This window comes from Pygocentrus nattereri, chromosome 27 (assembly GCF_015220715.1).
Source record: "Pygocentrus nattereri isolate fPygNat1 chromosome 27, fPygNat1.pri, whole genome shotgun sequence".
NCBI classification, from domain to species: Eukaryota; Metazoa; Chordata; class Actinopteri; order Characiformes; family Serrasalmidae; genus Pygocentrus; species Pygocentrus nattereri.
The window spans coordinates 12,289,005-12,312,500 of NC_051237.1; the positions used below are offsets into that span (position 1 = coordinate 12,289,005).

At 40.5% G+C, this 23,496-nt stretch overlaps 1 protein-coding gene across 1 annotated transcript in view; it reads right to left on the bottom strand.

The window, feature by feature from the left end:
• Positions 1 to 180: 180 nt before the first annotated feature.
• The window catches only part of ext1b (exostosin glycosyltransferase 1b), a 94,588-nt gene continuing 71,272 nt past the window's right edge, over positions 181 to 23,496 (bottom strand). Inside the window, exons 3-11 of the mRNA XM_017703102.2 lie at positions 21,655 to 21,762; positions 19,981 to 20,100; positions 17,015 to 17,147; positions 15,331 to 15,449; positions 10,758 to 10,853; positions 7,821 to 7,910; positions 5,545 to 5,705; positions 5,123 to 5,294; positions 181 to 3,688 (exon numbers count right to left, since the gene is read on the bottom strand). Of these exons, the coding sequence (XP_017558591.1) occupies positions 3,503 to 3,688; positions 5,123 to 5,294; positions 5,545 to 5,705; positions 7,821 to 7,910; positions 10,758 to 10,853; positions 15,331 to 15,449; positions 17,015 to 17,147; positions 19,981 to 20,100; positions 21,655 to 21,762 (1,185 nt within the window). The 3' untranslated portion in view covers positions 181 to 3,502. The remainder of the gene's footprint in view (positions 3,689 to 5,122; positions 5,295 to 5,544; positions 5,706 to 7,820; positions 7,911 to 10,757; positions 10,854 to 15,330; positions 15,450 to 17,014; positions 17,148 to 19,980; positions 20,101 to 21,654; positions 21,763 to 23,496) is intronic.

Here is a 23,496-nt window from a genome sequence, read left to right on the forward strand (position 1 = left end):
TGTGTCATATTTTAATCTGGTATTTTTAATCAATATACCGATAACAATTAATGTAAAAACAAGGAGTCTGGTGGACAAAACATGAACACCACACAAGGATAAAAAAACGGACTCAGATAGTGTTAAACCAGTAAGTGTTTGAGTTTTGGAGAAAAAAAAAACACCACCCATTGCTTGTCGTCATATACCATCAAATTTGACTTTTATTCATTTTCTTATAAATCATTCATACAAAATTGTCATTATTCTATTTCTTTGTTACCTCTATAAAAAGTCTTTTTGTTAATTACAGGGAGAAAGCAGGATGGTAAGGACAGGAGGGAGCAAATTATATAAAAAAGTCAGCAGATTCTCCTAAGTACTCTAAAGTGGTCATGCAGTTCTGGTAGTTTCAATGAGTGCGTAATGGATGCTGAGAGACTCCAGTGTAAAGCTGCGATCTGGCATGTCTTTAAGGGCATCTTACAGCTCCCTATGCCCCGCTCCTCCATTTGAAGTGGGTCATTAAATTCTTCGATCAAATTTAGTCAAAGGCACAATCAGAAAATCAGAAAGAACGACTGCTCATGCCTGCCCTCGTGTTTCTCGAGTGCTGTCTTCCTTATTGCTAATCACAGAAGGTTATGTGTGACTGAAAATGAATCATTTACCTACCATGCCAGTTGTCGTAGCTTTAGAAGACAATATTCGGAGAATGCAGAATGCGTATTACAGCTGAAATAAGAGCCTAGTATAAAATGTTAAAAGAATCAATTTTCCTAATGCCTCTTGGTTACCACAAGTCTTTGGTGGCTGAGTATGCAGTGGCAGCAGCATTAGCATTCAAAAGATGCCAATTAATGATGTGTTTTCTGACAAATTAATAAAACTAGGACAACAGCACATATATATCGGCTGATTTTGCATCTACTCGCATGAACAAAAATGGACCAAGGGCATATTGGGGAAAACAGCTGGACGTAGTGTCGTCATGCCCTTTTGGCAAACAGTATTGGCAGACAGGTTGGGGGGGGGGTGAAGAGGACCAAAAGTACATCTTACACAGTTTTTTTTTTTTTGATGCTGTACAGCTGTCCTCCAAAGTCATCTCCGTGTTGCGTCAGATATCGCATACTATACATAGTTGCTTAGTTTTTTAATTTGTGTGAAAATAAATACAGTTTATGTACAGCAAGTCTACATTTTTCAAATGTCTGATTTTTCTGTGAAATTGTGCAAGGCTAGAAATGAAGCTTTCTGATATGAGATGGTCACAACAACTCAGACAATCATAGATAAAGGCTTGATATGACTTTAAATAAGAGGGTTTACTGAACTTAATAGTTGACCAGATGTGGGCCAGTGGTTTCATACCAGTAATATTGCTATTACTCATTAGTTTCCAGCACCAGTCATGCTTCAAGGTGAACACAGCAATTAAACCCAACATTCTGGAAACATTTCTCTTTGATCTTCACCTGCATATGTTGTGAATGCAGAGTCAAGCGTCATCAGTAATAGGAGATTGTGATAAATCTCACATCAGGAAATATTGCAAACTGCAGACACAAATACACATGGCGAATCTTTGATTTTGCTTCGGGGGTTCTTTTTACCACCTTTTCCAATTCACTTATTTCAAAATGTCAGGTTTTTAAAACCACTTTTTTTTTTTAGATCATTATAAAGGACAGGTTAGCTAAGTGGAAATTTAAATAGCCTTCTGCATCAGACAAGTCCTAAAGAACACAAAATACAGTCTAAATCTTGGCATTAATACAGCTTGGTTCTATTAAAAAATATATATATAAAAAAAATACAGACATCTTGAATTTCATTGTGGGTTAAACCATGTTAAAATGAAATGTAGTGTGTGATTTATATGATTTATAATTATACATACAAATCCATGGTTTTTCTTTTTTTTTTTAACCATTGTCGATATGCAGACTTTTTCAGTACAGTAAGATTAAAAGCAAAGTTCTCAGATTTATGAAGGGAAGGAAGTTATTGTCCATAGAGGATCTTATTAAACAAAAAAGGGCAATAAAAAAAAAAAAAAAAAAAAAAAAAAAAAACTAAACAAAAAAAAAAACAACAAAAAAAAAACAGACTTTGGCTCACAGCTGGCTCACTTTAAGTCCAGTCACCTTCACAAAAGGCCACTAAAGCACAGCGCTCCTTCAAGTCATCAGACATTCAAGTACCTGTTTGAACAGAGACTGGCAGGGAGCTCTGCTTCATTATAAAGACTAACACTTCTGCAATGGAGACTGCAGAGAAATACAGGGGTCTTCTGCCCCTTATCTTAAGCGCCATTCCCTTGATATAAAATCAATGACTGAGAGGATGCACATGTTTTATTTAATAAAAACACACCTATTTCTGAACAGGTAAAATTGAGGACATACATCTTGTGGGCATGGGTTAGTAGTGGGTGAGGAAGTCTTGTACATGGAGGCGAGTCACAATTTAAAAAATAAATAAATAAAAAAAGGAGGACTACAAAGAATGATGAGGTGGTGCCATGACCCTGACAGATAACTCATTCTTCATTGGGCTGGAACAGAACAAAGAGGCAAGGAACAGCTTGCTGAAATTTGGCCTATAAGTCACAATAAAACCTGCCAAAGATGCCTCCACTCGCTCACATTTTTGATTTGTCTAGGTGACGGCATATTTCAGAACTGACGGATGTTCAGTGCATAGATTTAAATTATATATATATATATATATATATATATATATATATATATATATATTCATTTATGAGGGGGTGATGGTATGTCAGTAAATAGGCAACTGACAAATCTTGGCACTGAAGGAATTAACAATTAAATAAAGCCAACCAATAAAAAAACTCATGTGCCTCCTTAGTATAGTGGAGAAATTGGCAATGAGGAGGAAATGAAGACCAATTCCCTTGTCAATAATAAACAGTACATTCTGTTTCTCCACTAACCTTTTCCTAAAGTGTGTACTGCTCACTACGGAAATGATTCAAAAGAACTGAATGATAAAAATATGACCCATTACCAACCTTCAGAAGACGCATGATGAACATACCAAAAGTAGTCCTCAGATGAAGACAGAGACAGATATATGGCATTGGTAGTATGTTTTCAAGACTGGGAGGAGATGGTGGATTGTGGTTTAGATCCTGATGTAGCTTAAATGTAATTAGCATGAAGACACATTGATGCATCCCTCCTGCCTTCTCCCATATTCATTCTCTCATGTGCTGGCAAAGATCGTCAGTCATTTACGGCATTCATTACAAAAGAAAACAAACAAAAACAAAAATGTCTTCCAAAGAGTCTCGTGGTCAAAAGTGTGCGTCCTGTGGGTGCGCCTGTGTACGAGTGTCCCCAGACAGCGCTCACGTTCTGCCAGCTTGGTCACTGACAGTGTACAGAGTGGAAAACAGAGGTGGAACCACAGCCAGAACTTCTGTGGTCCTCCTCCTCTCCACAGAAAGTCTCAGTGCCCCCTGCTGCGCAGTCAGTAGGGGGCGCCCGTCTGGTCAAAGACGCTCTATCTCCCTGTATTTCTTGCGGAGGATGGAGACCTGGTCCTTGAACAGGACTGGGTCCAGTCTCATTTGGGAGTGGACCAGGGGCATGCCGCCAAACCAGCTGGCGAACTTGTTCATACACGTCTGCCGCTGGGCAAAGTGGTCCGGGTCTGCCCAGCGAGATGCTCGGGATGACTGTGGAGGCAAAGAAACGTTTCAAAGTTAGTGTTCAGGACGTCCATGAGGGGGTTTTCAGAATGTTAACGGGTGGTGTGCTAGTCTGTCTGTATCAGGCAGAGCACTGAACTCTTACTGTCCAGTTTATTACACATCTCCCTTGTTCGTATGCCTTGTAAGTGTGCAGGCTCTGTTCAAACCTGGTTGTAATATCTGTCTTGGGTCTAATCAAAAGTGGACAGTACAGCCAGTTACACCTGGCCTTTGCGTGTGTCTCGAACGCATCTCTGCTTCTGATTGCATTTAATGACTTGAAGGGTACCATGTATACTGTATCAGTCTCTTGCTGCATTTGTAATCAGACAAAAATATCTTGCAAGTCCTTGTTCATGTAGATGTACATGTACAGGCTCTTAGAAATGTTTAGACCACATGAACTGCAAACACAACTTGTAAACAAATGTGAACCTACACTTAGCAGTCACTTTTGTCTCCGCTGTAATGACGCAGTTGATTAGGTAAGTCTTTTGCTGTTGGGTTGCATAAGGATGCTTTAGCATTCACAGTACAAATGTCATGTTGTCATGTGTGTCCCTTTGAGTGATCAACAACAAGCAAACATGACTGTGTTGCCCTCTAAATGTGTTTTAGCACCAGTCAAAACATCTGATATTTTTTAAGACCCATGATGTGTCACAATAAAAAAGATTTTCTGCTTTTCTTTCATTTACATTTGTTTGCCTTGAACAACAAGATAATAATACAATTCACACGTTTGTTTGTAAAGATGTGTTTGTGAACACTTAAAACAAAATAACAGATTAGGCAATTGTGTAATAACAGTGACGGTTATAATTGGACCCTGTTTACTTGTACTTGCTGTCCTCTTATGATCAGATCACCCAAGATGTATGTTAATGCCAAGTGTGAACTGGGCATAAAGTATCTCATCTTATTCTATGCACAATGTGTGTTAGTCATTCTCTAACCATTCATCAGTGGCCAGTTTCTCATCACATGATCACTGTTGGTTGCCAGACTATTTTCAATCAAACTGTGACATTAAAGTGTTTATAAAAAAAAAAAAAAAAAAATCCTGGCGCTGCTGCTGCGTCTGATATGATTGTACACCAGCACTACTATGTCGCTGTCATTGCTGCTACTATGTCAGTGCTTCTGATTTTTTAGTGGAACCAGTAGTAATTACCCTGGTCCTGGAGTACTACTTGTCCTGCACATTTTTGTGTTTTCCCTGACATGGCCACTTCAGCTCAGGTCAGGTTTGTTAAACAGCTGAGTAGGTGCATCACTCGTGTCAGAACACAAAAGGTGCAACAGAGGTACTTCACAACCATAAATAGGAACTGGTCTAACAACAAAAAATTGAGCATGGAGTTGGGAATGAGATGGGAAACGAGTCAGAAACAGAAGAGGAAATCTGAATTCATGTACCTGTCCCATCATGGTCTCCTTGTACTGCTTCTTCTGTGTGACCTTGATGGGTGGCAGCTTGGTCACAGCTGATACCAGGAAATTCATAAGGATGTCCTCACAGTTTGCGAGCTGGTCCACCATGTTCTTCAGGCTGCTTGGCAGAAAGTGTGTGTACAGGTAGTGGTAATATCTGAAGGACGAAACCAATGTGAAGTTAAAGAATGAGCAATGCCTCATCTCAGAGACCAGTTATCACCACCATCATGACACTTAATTAAATGGAATCTGCTTTATGAAAATGAACAACAGTCTAATGTCAGCCTCTGAATTTAATTCATATTTACAGTCATCTCGCTTTGTGATTAAGCAGCATAACCACTGGAGAACGCAATGCTGTACGAGATGCTCTGTGAATATTGGTGCCGGGAAGTTGTGGCTACCTGTGGTATATGGCAGCTCCAGTCAGAACCATGGAGTAGTCATTGGTCCATTTGGAGGTGTAGCCCCAGCGCTCCTTATTACTGTCCCAGAAATGACTGCGGGCAGGATAACCCACAATCCTCTCTGGGAAGCTCTGCCATACTGTGAAGGCAAAATCCACCTACAGGGCAACAAACAGCACAGATCCACAATGAGCAGATATTCAGCAGGCGTAAAACTAGGGGTTGTACTATATGGACAAAATATGGTACACAGATTATAATTCAACATACTGTGATCTCAATATGCCTTGCAATAGGATCGACATGATGGACAGTGCTTTAGGTATTACTAGACAAACATTTCATAAACCTGAATGACAAAACTTTACCAGTTAAAATGTGCTTTCCTAAGTTTCCTTGGGCAAGATTGGAATTGGCTGATGCTGCAATTTTATGATGTAAACAGTGCGGGCTAGTTAAGTACACCCTGTACAAAATAGAGTAGCAAAAGTTATGCATTGTGCTAAACAGCCAATTTCCTCTTACTTTACTCTGTTTTGTTTGATTGTACATTTAAGAATTTAAAATGCTAATGTTACTGTGTTCATTTAGCAAAAAAAATTATATATGATGAACTCCTGATGGGACATGTTTAGCCTGGCCTTTATTATTTTGACCAGAATTATTTCTTTTACCTGAATTGTATTTTAACTTTAATTTATCAAAGCAACTACAGTACAGCTTTTTTTTTCCTTTTTAGATAATTGTTGTCAATGTGCGATTGAGTTATCATACCATATACATATATTGCGCAGCTCTGCTTTGGACTAGCTTTTTACAATAGAGTCCATATAGTTAACATCTGGAACATCTGTGGCCAGGACAGTTACTCTTACAATTACAACAGAACCAGACCCTGAGAAAGTTGTCCAATGCAAGTAACATCAATGCAAGCGGACACACATACACACACACAAAGGCACTGCTGTTAGATGCCCTCCTTTTTCTCAGATCAAAGCTTTTAAACAAATAATTACTGAAACGCATCAGATCCCGAACCTCGGCTGGATATAAAATCAGCACTGAATTAAAGAACAGCCTTGCGCGCACGCACATGCATGCTGTCCATTTCACAGAAGAATTAACTAACAAAACCATACACTAAACCTAAAACATAGGCATCAGCTGCATTCAGAGGTTCAACCCACAGTTGTCTGTAAATCAGATGGCAACTAAGGACGGATGGACAGCAGAAGTTTTCTGCATTGAATGATGAGGGGCTGTTGAGGGAGACGTCAAGCTGAAGGGAGTTCTGAGAGTCTAACTGCCTCTGTTCATAGTGAACATACACAACCACCGACTGGTTGGTTGTCAACAGTTTATAGTGGAGCAGAGCATATAGTCTTCAAAATACTGGGAGATGGAACTGAAACTGAAAGTTTAGACTGACTTCTTTTTTTTTATTATTTTATATAAAACAATTACTTGAACCATGTAAATTTTAAAATGATAAACTCCTCACCAAATGCGTTTTTAGAAGTTTTTTCCCCCCCTCAATGTTTCAGTTATCAGTTATAATTAAAATGATATGACTGATCTGCTATAAAGTAGTCACCTAACACATTTTTATTGCACTGTGTAAAATATTCTTTTTCACAGCAATAATTAGTCCTGCATGATATATTTCTCTGTGTTTACATTAATATATTTTATGTGCTTTGACTGTAGGCCAGGGCTGTCCAATCCTGGTCCTGATGATCTACCACGCTGCAGAATTTACCTCCAACCCTAATCTAACACCCCTGGATCCAGGTAATTAAGGGTTCCAGGAGCATCTGAATATTTGAGGTATTTTGGATCTGAACTCTCTGTATAGACAATCTCCAGGACCAGGATTGAGCACCCCTGCTGTAGTCTTTATCCAATTTCTGTAGATTGTACTGAAAAGACAGGCTTGCCATGATTAGAAGTATTATACAGTTATTATACATGCAAACAAACTGATTTTATATTAAGGAAAACAATAATTATTCTGAACTTCTGAATGCTGATTTCAAACCTGACAAGTAGTGTATGTGGTATGAGAGTGAGCGAGCAAGAGGTGATGTGAGTGACAGCAGTAGTCAGAAAGAAGAGCACTGTAGTGGTCGGCTCCTCCATGCTGACATAGCTCAACAGCCCAGGAGTCCTGCCAGCACTGCCCTTACTGTTTCTCTCTCCTACCCTGGGGTGGAGGTTGAAAAACACAGTCAGTTGTGAATTCCACAGTGTCTGTGTTTGTGAAAGTCCCTTACCTCTGTGGTGGAGAGCACTGTGTCCTCATCTAAACTCAACACCGCGTCAGTGATGATGCTTTCATACGGCTGAAAACGACTGCTCATCACCTGCTCTCACACAGACAGACAGAGAGACAGACACAGAGAGAGAGAGAGAGAGAGAGAGAGAGAGAGAGAGAGAGAGAGAGAGAGAGAGAGAGAGAGAGAGAGAGAGAGAGAGAGAGAGAGAGAGAGAGAGAGAGAGAGAGAGAGAGAGAGAGAGAGAGAAACAAAATAGTCATTACATATATATATGTGTGTGTGTGGTTTTGGTAGTGGAAGCAGGTCAGGGACACCAAAAAACTAATGAGAGACGCAGGCCTTAAAGCAGTGAGCAGGAACACAGCTAAGCTAACTTCAGGACTCAAACAAAACCACCCACACAACACAAACACACATACACAAGCAAAAGACACCTTATACACGTAAACACACACTTGTAGCCGGGATTACACACATACACAAAACCTTCATGCTCAGAAACACACTCCCACACACACTAACGCACAGAATTCATGCACTAAAACAGAAACGCAAAAAAAAAAAAAATAAATGTGTACAAATGCAACCAACTTTATTATCCTCACTCACACACATACACAGTCCTATTGAGACTATTGAGAGTCATATATCTTATCTAACCTAAAAATCTTTGAGAGAGTTTCCTTTTTAATTCAGTATTACTGTAATTAAATTTCTGGCCATATGCCTGCATTTAAACTTAACCACAACTCTGGCCTCTTGCAGTTTATCAATTGAGAGCTGTATTTTGTGAAAAAAGCATTTGCTATCACTCCTATAACAAAACCACATTAATAATTTCAGTATTGGCCTAATTAAATTTACATTTAGCAGACGCTTTTATTTATTTATTTATCATGAAATGTTCACACAATGTGAAGGGCTGATGGCTGTTTCTTGCCGTTTTCAAAAGATGTAGATAAAGAAAAAGACAAACACCATCAAAAAAGAGGAGTTATAAAGTTTCCAGCATTAGTGATGTGATATTAAATGATATTTCTACAGCCCTCATCACATTAATCATATTTCATACTGTTAAAAGTGTACTAGAGACACTAAACATACTAAATATGGTGATGGCTTAAAAGCCAATATATATTAACAAGTGCTCTGTAATCACAGATGGTGGCTATGACGTTCAGAGTGTGACACATTGAGTAAACTGAAGGAGTTTGAATGGAATTCTGCCTGAAGCAACTTTGCGCGCGCACACGTAGTGGCATGGGGCTATGCTGTCAGTCACGGCTCAGAGGAGCTGCCTCTGCTCCCCTTGGCTGGTCTGGACGGGAACGAACACACACGCACACAGCTCTGTAAACAAGACAGCCACAAGCACAACAAACCACAAGCGGACTGGCACCCCACTCTCCGCTTCCTGCAGCCAACAGAAAGCTAATCCCTCTCCACTGCATGCTAAATGCTGTGTGCATCCTGAGCTCTAGCACAGACTTGAAGGGCCATGAACACTCGATGGATAAAAATGCAGTCAGCCAAAAGTCAAGGTTAGTACATTTTAGCTGTAGGTGCCTGCATGAGGTCTCACTATCACTCACTTCTTAAAAGCTATGAATGTAGCAGTGCCAACTTCAGAAGCACAATAACTATTTGATGTATTCTGATCTGACTTCATTTTAAAATTGGATTATTATAGTTAACCAAGCATATCCTGCTTAAATAATACTGATACCAGGTCCAGCATCACAATGCTAAACAATGTTACAGCACAAAAGCAAAAAAACTTTAGCAGCCAATATTTATTGGACTGAAAACAGAAAACCAGTTCAACCTCCCAGTTAACACTGAAATCTTAAGCCAATGTTAAATAAATCAAGTAAACCCAGACATGAAAATTCATGCGCAGTGAAAAGGTGACAAATTCAGAAATTAATCCGCTGTGCTGTACTGTACTAAAATACAGTAAGGGGTAACTGCCGCAGCATTATTCAGTTCATTGTGTTCAGCAACTATGCAAATACAGTTCATGTCTAAATACTGCACAGGTTTCTATGTACTTTGACTTTTTTGTTAAAATAAATTGCTGCTTACCACACCAAGGTCAAAAGAGACCCCTTTTGAGACCCCACATCTATTATAAATCAAGGCCTTTCTAAAACCTTGCCTATCGTTTGTGTTCTACTGGTTCCCGAATTGTGTGTAGTGTCTGGCCTTATGCTTGCCACTCTCAGCCTCAGAGGAAAACTAGATGGATGAAGACTGTCTCTTTTTTCACATTTCTTTAATGTCATCTTTCTGACTGGCCCATACAAATTAAATACTATATCTGTGGTTGGACTAAATCAAGACAGAACTGCTGCATGTTGTGGGACAGAAGGGGATTCTCTCATATAATAAGATAAACCTTACTGTTAGGTTATTTTTAAAAGCACGTGTCATATATATTAATGTATAAACAATGTGACACTAGGTATCGGGGGGGGGGGGGGGCAATTCTGTAACAAATCAACAAATAGCACGCGCGCACACACACACACACACAGTGTTGCTAGCTTCATTTTAAAACTTGGCAGACTTTAAAAAAAGAAATAGCAGAAGTATCAGTACCGGAATCACAGTAACACTATATTGGTATCAGTATCAGTAATAGCTGAAATGAGTCTACATACAGCAGCCCTTTCAAATTAAGAATGAAGTCCTGAAAGATACAATGTTGGAATGATTACCACTGAAAAGGTTCTGAACTTTCTTTGTGCAACAGAACTGTTTACATCAGTTTTCATAATGATAAGGGTAAATCAGACTTGTGCATTTAATCTGATATAAATAAGTATCAAAGATAGGAAAGGAAAAACTGTGCTCCAATCTGAAAATCACAAAGGGAGTAAACTCTTCTGCATGAGTACATTTATTGTGCAATGCTGTTTCTGGAAGACTCACCTTGTTCTCTCCTTCGATTACGATGACGGGCACAGAGGTGGCAGGCCATCGGTGCTTGGCAGGTAAAGGCTTGTCGCAATTCCACAATACAATAATCTGAGAAAGAAAGGGAGGAGGAGTGAAAGTGACATTTTTCAGGGGGCAGAAAGGGAAAGTATGAAATAGAAAGAGAAGATGAGTCAAGTCATTAATAGAAAGAAAAAAAAAAAATCAGTGATTATTTATGCCTATTCATTCCTTTAATTCAACCATTTTCACCTCAATTACTTTCAGCCCTTAGGGTAGACATACATAGTAATTCAACCTACTTCTGGCTTCAACCCTTTCAGAAGGATGTTTAGATTAGCTTTAAAATGCATCGCTAATTTGAGTGAGCTGTAGTGCAAAACCAACAATAAGTGGAGTGTGACGGGTCCAGAATGTGAGTGAACTACAGATCCCTCTCTTAATTTATGCTTTTCACCTTCAAGTGGCTCAGGAAATATATCTCTGTCCTTAACAATTAATTTCAAATATGAGCTACTAATATTAATGTGTTGCAGTAATACGGCATAATCAGTAACACGGCTAGACTGCAACATTCCTGCAAATTACAGACCCCCAGCTTATAACTAATTTATGCTTTGTCACCTTGAAGTGTCAGAGTAATTACACCAGGCTCTGGCGATTGGCTTGTCTTTTACATTGACACTCATAAATGTTTAATGTGGCAGACTTTATGGTTGGACCAGCTCCAAACGGTCCTGAAATACACTGGTTGTTTGGTCTGAACTGGCTGCTGAGCCCATAGCGCCATCCCTACCCTGCAGCTTGGGATGCGTGTGGTTATTGAATCATATGGATATCCAAACATGTGTCTGTATTTATTGACTTAATCATAGATTTGAATGAGGCAAAATGCGTGAAATTGCAGAAAGTATGGGAACAGAACCAGCAAATACTACAAAAAGTCATCTAAATATTTAACTGAAAACATGTAAGGAAAAATATTTTTTTCATGAAAGGACTATTTTAACATTTTACAGAAATTTCACCTCCATATTTAACCCATCCGTGAAGTGAAACATCTCACACACTAGTGAACAAACACACACACACAAACACACTAGGGGGCAGTGAGCACACTTGCCCGGAGCGGTGGACAGCCCTATCTGCAGCGTCTTACATGTTTTCTCCTCAGTGGAGAAACCGTTTGCCAGAGAAATATATTTCCACTGTTTCTGAACCTACTTAGCATCAGCTAGAGTAGTTAACCTAGTTAGCAATAATACTGAGCCACATCTGCGTTCTCAATCATATCTCTGGCAATGCTCACGTTAAGGCGTAGTGGTTGGTTAGTGTAGTGGTTAACACCTTTGCCTTCTACACTGTAGACTGGGGTTCAATCCCCGACCAGGGTAAGCACCCTACACTATACCAATAAGGGTCCTTGGGCAAGACTCCTAACATCACCTTGGCCTACCTGTGTAAAATGATCAAATTGTAAGTCGCTCTGGATAAGAGCGTCAGCCAAATGCCATAAATGTAAATGTAAGGCACTCCTATTTGAGTGGCACTGTGTAATAAACACGCAGGCGCACACATGCGCACAACTGTAATATAGTTAGTAGTAGAATGGGTAGTAGTATGGGTTAACATAGGTAGTATGTTAAATCACATAAAAATTTTGTTAAAAAAAAACAAAAGTCTTTTTTTGCATTTAGAGTAGAATAACTGCCAATTCCCCACATTAGCTAGCATCGTGCTTACTCAGCAACCACCGTTACGATGTAATAACCTATTGTTTTGGTGCCCAGAGTTGTCGGGAAATTGAAATGTAATTCCTGAGAAAGTTGTGACAGCATTCTAGGAAGTTGTGACAGCGTAGTGGCAACGTTGTCAGTACGATGTCACAACCTCTTAGAATCCTCGTAAGTTCTATAATGTGGTGCATGGAATTTTGTTGCCAACAGGTAGTCATAACAGCACAGCAACGTTACTTAATGAGGTTATGATAACCTTGTTCAGACAACAAACAGAAGCACCTTTTGACAACGTTGTAGCAACACTGTAAATAAGCAGACAATATTGTGTCAATGTGTTTGCTGGGTATTACCAACTAAGTGAGAGTAAGGCCAATTATGCACTCTGTACTCTTGTACTTATAAATACAAAACTTTCTTGCTGGAATATTCAAATAACATTTAAATGCCTATAGTTTCTCCAGCTATAGTTCTGCAAAGCCCTGATCAGAACAAACTTGGTGTGATTTCACATCTATTACTTTGCAGAAACGCATCAGAAAACATGGCAAGGTTTAAAAAGGACGTTGATGACATGCTTTTTACTAAATGCTGATGGTAAATGGTTGTTAACAACGGAACTCATAGCTTCTGTGATTGGGAGTGGTGTGAACTGCGACGCAGGCAGTCGCTGAGGTGTATTTTTAACAGTGATTAGCTATGGCTTCCTCTGACGCTAATTGGAGAAGCTGAAAGGCAGATGGTATCTCCATCAGCTTCCCCTTGTTCTGGGGGTGGAGGTATGTGTGTGTGACTGATTCTCAAACACATGAGCGCGCACACACACACACACACACACGCTCAGAAACAGAAACGGTAGCTCGCAGCAGGAGACCCCCACTGTTAGTGAGCTAGCTTGCCAGAACTTGCTCAAAAGTGTCTCTCGCCTTTTTCCTTTCTCTCTCTTTCTCGCTCTCATTTATTTATATCAGCCGCCCTTCCTCCAGTTCCGCTCTGAGGAGGGGGCTCGGCCTGATGAAGGGAAGCAAAAGAGCGCTCGAATAATTGCTACTCCCGTCCCTCCACTTCACTAGAATGAGAACGCGTTCGATTCAGAGAAACAAAAGCCAAGCCTTTCTGCAGCCGCGCCGTTTCAGGCCCTCCTGCCGGGTAGAGAGGAGACGAGTGCATTTCGCTTCACACTGTCAGCAGGGATGCCTTGCATTTAATCCATCGGTCCTGCTCTCCTCCATTCCATCCTTCTTTCTTTTTCTCTTTTCTTGCCTCTTGCTCTCTCCGAGGCAGAAAGGAATCGATACGTTCTGGTTCCCAGGGTTGCTAGCTTCGCAGAAGGTGATGGATACCATGGAAACACATGGGCAATCGGGAGGTCCGAGCTGTTATTTAGTCTCAGAGGATCAAAAACGGGTATCTGCAGTGGGGGCGGAGGAGACCAGGCATCCACGCGCACCAAGATACCACTTCAGAGCACTTCTGTTGCAAGAAAGATCCAATTGCTCTCAAGAGGGAAAACAACTTCAGCCAAGGAAGCCCCTGTCACATCTACTCGTAAAGTTTGTGAATGCTGGCATATAGCACAGCCACTTATAAACCTACAAACTCAGGGCCAGACGTAGTTACATGAGCAGGCGCAGAGCAATCTGTGCCTTGATGCTCCCACATAATGCACAATACGTCAAATTAACGTTCAGTTTACTAAAGCTGTAGCCTGTGAACTGTAGACAGAGCTGCACTGTTGGACACAAAGTTTAAAACACCGTCAACAAGCTCAGACAGAAAAATGGAAGTTCAGCGTTGGAGATATCAATGCTGATAAATGAAATTTTTTCAGTCAGATGACAAATTTTTCACTGTTGACTTCTCACAGTTGATGCCTATGGACCCCTGAAGAGTCGTGCTGTAATTTATTTATTTATTTATTTTTACCACCAGATGAACACCCAATAATATTTACACACATACACACATATATTTTTGTATGTGTGTGCATCTGTATATCGATAGACAGTATCCGTGCTCACTGGCAACAGGTGGCACAAGAACAAAAAGTGGCTCAAAGAAGATAAGGTAAATTTATTTGTTCAGACAGCCATAAAAATCTTAATGTGAAAAGTCCCAGCTGCTCAATGACTTGGTGAAACGGTCCGTGCTCCATTCAAATATGTATACACATACAATTTTTTTTTCTCACCACATCTGGTGCTCACTTGATAGTATTGAGTGCTCATCAGATTAAAAAAAACAAAACAAAAACCACCATATCCCTTCAGCGGCTCTGTAGATACAAGGTTATTTTGTCGGCAAAAGTTCATGTTCAGTCTTCGAGGCCTGTGTCTGCTGTGACTGCTACCATTGAATAAGAAAGTCCCCTCATAACATGCTTTCAAGACACTACTATTCATTTATTTCTGGATAAAACTGGCTGACAAAACTCAGCATAAACCTGGGCACCACTAGTTTCCCCCAAACGTAAATCAAATGGAATTAATCAGCTGCCCCATTTTTTGTGCAACACTCTCACGTTATGCATTATTCCCCCACAAATGAATATGTATGAGTAAGACACACTTTTCTCAAAGTATATAGCACATGAATTTTCCTGTTATGTTTGTATGTCATGCTTGTACATAACACATGGGCAGCGTCCTGTTTGTGCATGAAATGAATGCAAAAGGTCTGGCCTTCAGTCTGGATACATGGATCAAGCCTAAGCCTAAATTTCAGGTCAGCACTTTAGTAAATAGTACTTGAGTTAGTGCTCTCTGTACCAAAAGTTAAAGGTATTGGTTAAATGGCAGTAAACAGTTGATAATGAAGCTGTTTGCTAGTACCTGTGCACAATACTGAGACTTGGCGACTGCCACCAGGAGCTTGAGGATGGGCTGGGACTGGGACACCAGGGGGGTGACTGCGTGGATGACTGCAGTGAACTTGGGGTATGGTTTGATCCCTAAAACAAAACACAACACAGGGAGACTCACAATTACACAAGGTATAATTAGCCCTCACTTATGAATGTCAATGTGGTACCCAGTCATTGCTCTTTGCATTCCTAACAATCTTCTTTCACAACTATCCACACAAAATGCTTTGGGTTTTTAACAATATCTTTGAGGCCCTTTCCTATCTCCTTGTAAGAATGTGCACTGGACCATCCCAGAGTCTGTGTTACATAGTTGAAATGACAAAGCTGTTCTCCTCCTCTCAGCACATTTAATTGCCGCTCTGGAGACAAATACTTGAATAGGACAACATAATTCATGTTTGTTAAAGCAGGTTTTCTTTCTTTCTTTTTTTTTTTCTCTCCAACACTAACAAGACGTGCTCAATCAAGAGCCTTTTATTGATTGCGGTGACAAGTACTGCAGATTAAGATAGAGGCATGCGTGGGTGCATTAGCAACAGCAGCGATGTATGACTCCAGCCTGCAAATATGGATTTTGCCATCCAATTACTCTGGCCAATTCAATAATCTATCACATCACACAATAAGCCGTACACAGCTATATGTCTAAATTTGGAAATGGCCATACCTGAGCGCCTCATCTTCTCTACTAATTAAGAAGCACAAGGAAGGATAGTTTAGAAATAACAAAGAAGACAAAATGAGAAGAAAAATGTAGGTAACAGTATGTATGATTTATAATAGAGCCATAGCGTTATTCCAATATGAAAAGTCTGAACTGCCATAATACCACGAAACACATGCAACTATTCATCACACCAACAATGAACTAAAATGCCCCAGAGTATGTAAATCTGGACCGGAAGGCTATGTTCTAAATGTGGGTTTACATTCAGAAACTCTCTGCAAGGAGTCAAAGAGAGTTGTTTTCTGGCATTAACAAGTATAACATAATATTTGCCCAAAGTATCACAATACTAGCCCTTAATAACATAACACTGATATTTACACACTACTTAACAGAACAGTTCTGTATGGGGGAGAAAAAAAAAAAAAAAAAAAAAAAAACATTTTCCACTTATCCCAGATGTGGACAATGTTTAAAATCCAAATTTTATTTCATACTTGGAGTAAAAGAAGCTTTGGTTATGTATTTTTACAGAGATGATTAGATCTTTTTGGGTGGCAACTGAGTTCTAGTGTTTGTTTGGAATGCTAACCTTACCTGTTCCAGTTCTAAATTAAAAGGAAATTTGGTAACGCTTTATTTGGAGTGGTCATTTGTAGGTGATTAATAAGCTCTTAACAGCTCATCAGTAACGCATCAACAACATATCAGTGATATGAATACATGGCCCTAATCCTAACCTTAACATTAACCTCAACCCAAAACCTAATACTAACCCTTATATGTTTTGACATGTTACAGTCTTTTGAGTGTTTCATCTAAACAGGACCACTTAAAATAAAACATCATTGAAAATGTAAAAAAAAAGTAAAACGTTAACATTTCACCGAATCATTCTTTGAACACAATACTACAACACTGACAATGAAAGTTTACGCAAGTCAAACACCTTTCAAAACTTAGGATCTACAAAGAAACTTACCAAGTCCAGCGTAGTAAAAGGGGAAGTCCCCCAGGTAGGAAGAGTACTGGGGCAGGGTGAAGAGCCCTCCAGGATGGCTGTTCCACATCAGACTGCTGCGGGCTGTATGCTGGAGGACCCGGTCCTGAATGATCTGCAGTTACAGGCAAAGAGAACTATTAACCCAGCCTGGAGCTACATTTACATCAGACTATAAAAAAAATCTGTAAGGAGAGAATCACAGTTAATTACTCTGTCACTATCCTGAAACTGGATATACAGAATTGACTTTCGCTGAATAAATTGGTGTAACGTACAATAATAAACGTGTAGAGGCTTCACTCTAACACATCTAATTGAAATGTCAAGCGCAGTGCAGCCCTGGCTCTATAAACAACCAGACGTTGTACGCCCAGGTCTCTGTCTGTGCCAGCCAGTTGCTGCTGGCATTCAGAGGAGCTATGGCTTCAGTGGCCTTGAGTAGGGCCCTTAACAGCGAATAGCCGCGGTAAAAAGAGACATAGATTGAAGCGATAGTTTTTGCCGTTTATATTGTGCCCCTGGGTGAGACGGCGTGCTGGCACAGTGACAGCGTAATCGTTGGCAACTGTGGAATCGCTTCTGATAGGGAGCTGGATGGCTCAGCAATTGTGTGTTTGTTGTGGATTCTTAATGCTAGCCCCAAGGCGCTTTGTAATACAACTGACAAAAAGGGGGCATAAAATTTCATCTGAGGTGGCAAAACGGGTGGAAAAAGCTCATTTCAGTGTTCTCCCCACCGCCCCTGTTTTCTTGGCCCCCCCGAGGCCAGTCAATAACCATTTGACTCAGCTGAAAAGATTAACTCGTACTCCTTTTGCCCTCACAATAAAAGCACTTGTCATCTTAAAAATGCAATCTGAAGAAAGGGTTGAAAGGCTGTTTCTCTTGCCTGGTAGAAAGTCGCATGCCTACAGGTTCTGGCTGGACCTGAAGGCACGTGATTGATGATTCAATTTTCAGGCGGAACAGTCGCAATCTACCGAATGGAGCACGATAAATAAAAACAACAATTCGGATGGCCGTGGTTATGGCTACGACCCCACGGCTCTGGGAAGCTGACAACGACCCTGTCCTTGGTGAACATTCGCATGGCCGTGATTGGTTGCCTGTAACCACTACAGTGCAGTAAAGCCCAGTGGTTGGTTGAACGTTGCTTAAGCATATGAAAAAGCAATTACATGCTGGATATGAGAGGGAGTTTATACTGCTATCTGAGTACACAGATCTGATTCAGTCTGGAAAAAGAAAGCCCTTTAATTCTATATGAAAGCATCAGAAACCAAAGTGCCCTTATCTCTGATTGAATTAAAATCATTTGCTAAATCACTTCCTCTGTCTCTATTTCTCAGTTCCACAAACTTATCAGAGCCACCCTGACTTGTCTAGCATGACCTGCTCTTGCTTTCTGTTGAGTGATAATCAAAGCAATGACTTGATAAAAGCTAATTCTAAATGGGACAGAGTGAAACCATAAGACTGATGAGAAACTTTGAAACCAATTATAACATACAGTGTGCTGTATATCATCCACAGTGTATAATGTGGAAATTTGAACACTCATACTGTGAGAGTGTGATAGAACAGCATGCATTTGTATGAGGCTGACTGTATTTTAACATTTTAAATGTCAATAACATATACAACTGAACTGAGTATGAAGTCCTGCGAGACTCCATTAGTGATGTCGATGAGCTGTTACTCACTGAAGTCTATGAGAGGGATCTGGAAGCCGTTATAAGCTCTTTCCTTTTATAAGCTTTTTTCTTAAATGTTAATATCAAGTTACAGCATCAAACACATCCACAATGGTAAACAGAGAACAGAGGAGTGCGATGGCCAGGCAGGCTGCCTTGAGACACCAGCTTGCGGAATCAATTACATTCTTAGTCAACCCTGAAGCACCCTGAGCATTGATCTTACCAATGAGATGGCACAAAGGGAGAAAATGACAGTTAACAGCATCATTTATTTCCCTTTTATCACTAATAGGGCTTGAATCTAACAATTTATTGGGGACAGAAAGGGAGAACAATTACCTTTAGGTGTTCTAAGAGCTTAACAGAAATTAGCTGGACTGTTTTCACTCCCAGATAGGGTCATTATACTGTAATGTCATTATGCTTTGTTAACTGTGAGGGAATATCTGTTTCTACAATGTCTAAAGGCTTGCTAGGAGAACTAGCTCATGCTGTGGTTTGTTTTTTATCAGACAACACTACATCTGTGAAAAATCACAGTCTCACTCAAGTTAGAAACAAATATGAACCATCAGACACTGGATCTTTAGTATGTTTGCAGTTAAATACAGTCCAGAAAGTCTTAATGATGCACTGCACATGTCTGCTACAAGTGGGTTGCGCTCAGGTTTGAGAATAATTATTCTGAAGGGGCAATTTTTGCCTTTACTGGCTGAAATTCAGACATTTTAAATGAAAGCAATTTTCAAAATAAATAAAAATATATTTTAAATTAATGAGAATGTGGTGAGTTTAGTATTTAGTTTAAGCTAAGGATTTAAAAACAATAAACAACATACACAAATGAAATGTTTACTGTGTTCATAGTGTTTTGGGGCATTTTTCCGAGTACATGCGTTAGAAGGAGCAAGCATGGTGAATATAGAGCTTTCTTGCCCCTTTCCCCCTGGTTATTTCTGACACTGGTGACACTGATTGATGCCTCAAGTAACATGCCATCTTCCAAGCTTTGAAATATGAACTGACACATGAACATAAATGATATCACACACAGTGTGTGCAGAATTTGGCCAAGATTTTATTGTTGTTATATGTTATTGTTTAGTTTGCAGTTTATCATGTTGACAGTGAAACTCTAATGAAGTGGCTTCTTGCTAGTATTATGTTGTGTAACTGTGTGCGTCATAAGGGTCAGTAAATACATGCTTGAGCATGTGAAAAAGAAAGGCTGGAGCACTCATCACTCACTTCCAGAGTGGTGAGTACAATCTTCTCCACTGATGAGAAGTAGGCCTCCCACAGGAACTGTGTCTGCTGCCTCAGAGCCAAAATTTTATCTTGATGGATGGAGCGCACTGTGGAGGGGATCTAGAGGATGAAGAGAGGAGAACAGAACCGAACCATCATGTTGCTGAAAGCAAGTATTCTAATAGCCCACAATACAATATGTAGTCAATTTGTAAACAGGAGGAGAGGAATAGGACAACAGAGGACAGTAATAGAGGAACTGTTGTGGATTTTGGTGAGAGGTAAATGCAAGAGGTTAGTGCTTATGTACAACCTCCTTTCCAAAAAAGTTGGGATGTTGTGCAAAATGTAAATAAAAATATATGTGCCAATTATGTAAACCCTGCATTCAAAAGTTGAAAGTGTGAAATTGTATTATTTTTTGAACACATATACACAGATTTTGCATTACATATTACTGAATTACACCAAACGGACACCATCACTAAAGCAAAAATGTTAAATCCTCACTTAGTAAATAATTAAAATCCGCAGAAATGTATACAAAAATACAAAATCTTTCACTCTGCCTTGAAGTTCACAGAAGTCAACACAGAAGTGAACCGCAAGGCAGAGTAAAAGGGCGAAAAATAGCAATTAGAGAGAGAAGAGAGTAACAAAGACTAGAGCAAAAGAGAAAATAAGAGAAAGGTGAACAAGAGGGAGCGAGAGGGAGAGAGAGGGAGCGAGAGAGAGCGAGAGAGAGAGAGAACGAGAGAGAGAGAGAGAGAGGGAACGAGAGAGAGAGAGAGAGAGAGAGAGAGAGAGAGAGAGGGAACGAGAGAGAGAGAGAACGAGAGAGAGAGAGAGAGAGAACGAACGAGAGAGAGAGGGAGGGAACGAGAGAGAGAGAGAGAGAGAGAGAGAGAGAGAGAGAGAGAGAGAGAGAGAGAGAGAGAGAGAGAGAGAGAGAGAGAGAGGGAGGGAACGAGAGAGGGAGGGAACGAGAGAGAGAGAGAGAGAGAGAGGGAACGAGAGAGAGAGAGAGAGAGAGAGAGAGAGAGAGAGGGAACGAGAGAGGGAACGAGAGAGAGAAAGAGGGAACGAGAGAGGGAACGAGAGAGAGAAAGAGAGGGAACGAGAGAGGGAGAGAGAGAGAGAGAGAGAGAGAGAGAGAGAGAGAGAGAGGGAACGAGAGAGAGAACGAGAGAGGGAGCGAGAGAGAGCGCGCGAGAGAGAGAGAGAGAGAGAGAGAGAGAGAGAGAGAGAGAGAGAGAGAGAGAGAGAGAGAGAGAGAGAGAGGGAACGAGAGAGGGAACGAGAGAGAGAAAGAGAGGGAACGAGAGAGGGAACGAGAGAGAGAGAGAGAGAGAGAGAGAGAGAGAGAGGGAACGAGAGAGGGAACGAGAGAGAGAGAGAGAGAGAGAGAGAGAGAGAGGGAACGAGAGAGAGAACGAGAGAGGGAGCGAGAGAGAGAACGAGAGAGGGATTGAGAGAGAGAACGAGAGAGGGAGCGAGAGAGAGAACGAGAGAGGGATTGAGAGAGGGAGCGAGAGAGAGAACGAGAGAGGGAGCGAGAGAGAGAGAGAGAGAGAGAGAGAGAGAGAGAGAGAGAGAGAGAGAGAGAGAGAGCGCGAGCGAGAGCGAGAGAGCGAGAGCGAGAGAGCGAGAGCAAGCGAGAGAAATATTTCTAACCTGCAGCAGGAGCCTCTCGTCTCCTATCACAGCGCCTGTGTTCCAGTCGATGACCTCAGAGAAGGGAAGCTCCCAACCGTTACTCAGCATGACGGGCACACAGGCAGCCTGCACGCGCGCACACACACGCACACACACACACACACACACACACACACACAAAAAGGTCATGGCCATGTGTCGCTCAGAGAGCACCTTCATTAAATGGCTATACAAATCAGGCCACGACTGCATGTATTACAAGAAGCAGGAGAACATAAAGGGCATCTATTAAACTACAGTGCATTCTACTGAATTTAATTAGAGCAGATTCTGCATGGCCAAAGAGCACACACTGACCACATTACTGATAATGACTCAAATAAGAACTGCTACAGATACACACACCTACTGCAGAGAGCCAGAGAGAGAGGGAAGGAGATGGAGAGATGTATGTATAGTAATGTAGAAACTATTCAACTCTGCATTCTAGTGCTCTATATATATATGTGAGGTTTTACTGGGAAAGAGATTCTTTATGCTTACAAATAAACAAAAAAATGCTATAAAAAGTAACAAGAAAAAGCAGTTAAGATTAGAGTTCCTTAAATGAACACAAAACTTGGTTCCAGAATTATCCTTGATGTCTCCAGCCATTGCATGGATTTGTTCAAATTAACCAAAATCAGACTTAACACAGAGAATCACTGATTCACTTAATAGATACTGAATGATATTCTATGGTTGGATAATATGGCAAAAACACTATCAGAATACTTCATTTTTTTATGATACATGATCTGTCATGATATTCATCTTTTACTGATATCTGTTAAGCTGGAACAGAAAATCAAGACCAGTTCCATTAAAAATTACCATAAACATTGCTTTTTTTTCCATATTTCTCTACTGCACTGAACTAAATCCAAATAAACATGACTAATTATAAGGGGCGCGGGAAAAATCGTTTCTTAGATGCATCGTGATGCGTACGTGAACGATTATGAATCGATTCACAAATGTCAAAAATCAATACTCTTAATTTTAATGTATACCGGAATGTTGACGGATTGCACGGCGGAACTTGGAAGTGGGTAAGTCCAGCGCCCAGACAGTCTGTGGCGACACATCTGACCAGCTCCCTCTCCATTAAAGCCAGGTTAGGTCAGGAGTCACAACCCAAATGTTAAGCCATTTTGTCCTTTCAAAAAAATCAGACCACCTCAGCAGCCCCAACATTTGATGCCCAGTATGTCTCAGTGTGTGATTATGCCCTAGTATAGGCTAAAAATTTCTGAACAAAAATTACTATTACTAGTACTACTTACTATACTCTGCTTTAAGCTTTAGCTCAGCTATAGTCGCTTTCCTCCCCTTTCCATCAGGAAACTTTCCCTCAGAATTAGAGCAGCTTATTGTAAAATGTCTCTCAGCTTGGGCTGAAGTGGCTTCTTAGTCTCCAGCTTCTTGTTAGAATTTTTCCATTCCACCTTAAATTCTGACTGAGGCACCATATGTCAATGCGGCACCATTTAAGGTGGAACAGGAAAATTCGAAAGAGAAGAGACTTCTGCTTCTCACCTTTTTAGTGTTTGACAGTCTCTTGTTGCAGATTTACTGTTCCAGGAAAGTGTCCAAATGTTCATCTTAGCTAAATTTCTCTCTGCCTTGTCGTTCACTACTAGCCAGGAGAGACTGCGTTGCTAAGTGAACTGCAGTCTCATTGAGAAATTGGGCTTTCGTGCTGTGTTGCTTTTTACTGACAGTCACCCCTGACTCTCTACAACACGACCAAACCCGGAGTTATAAAATCACTAAAGAAAATGGGCAGGACGGCTGTAACGTGCTGCGTGGACATCCATT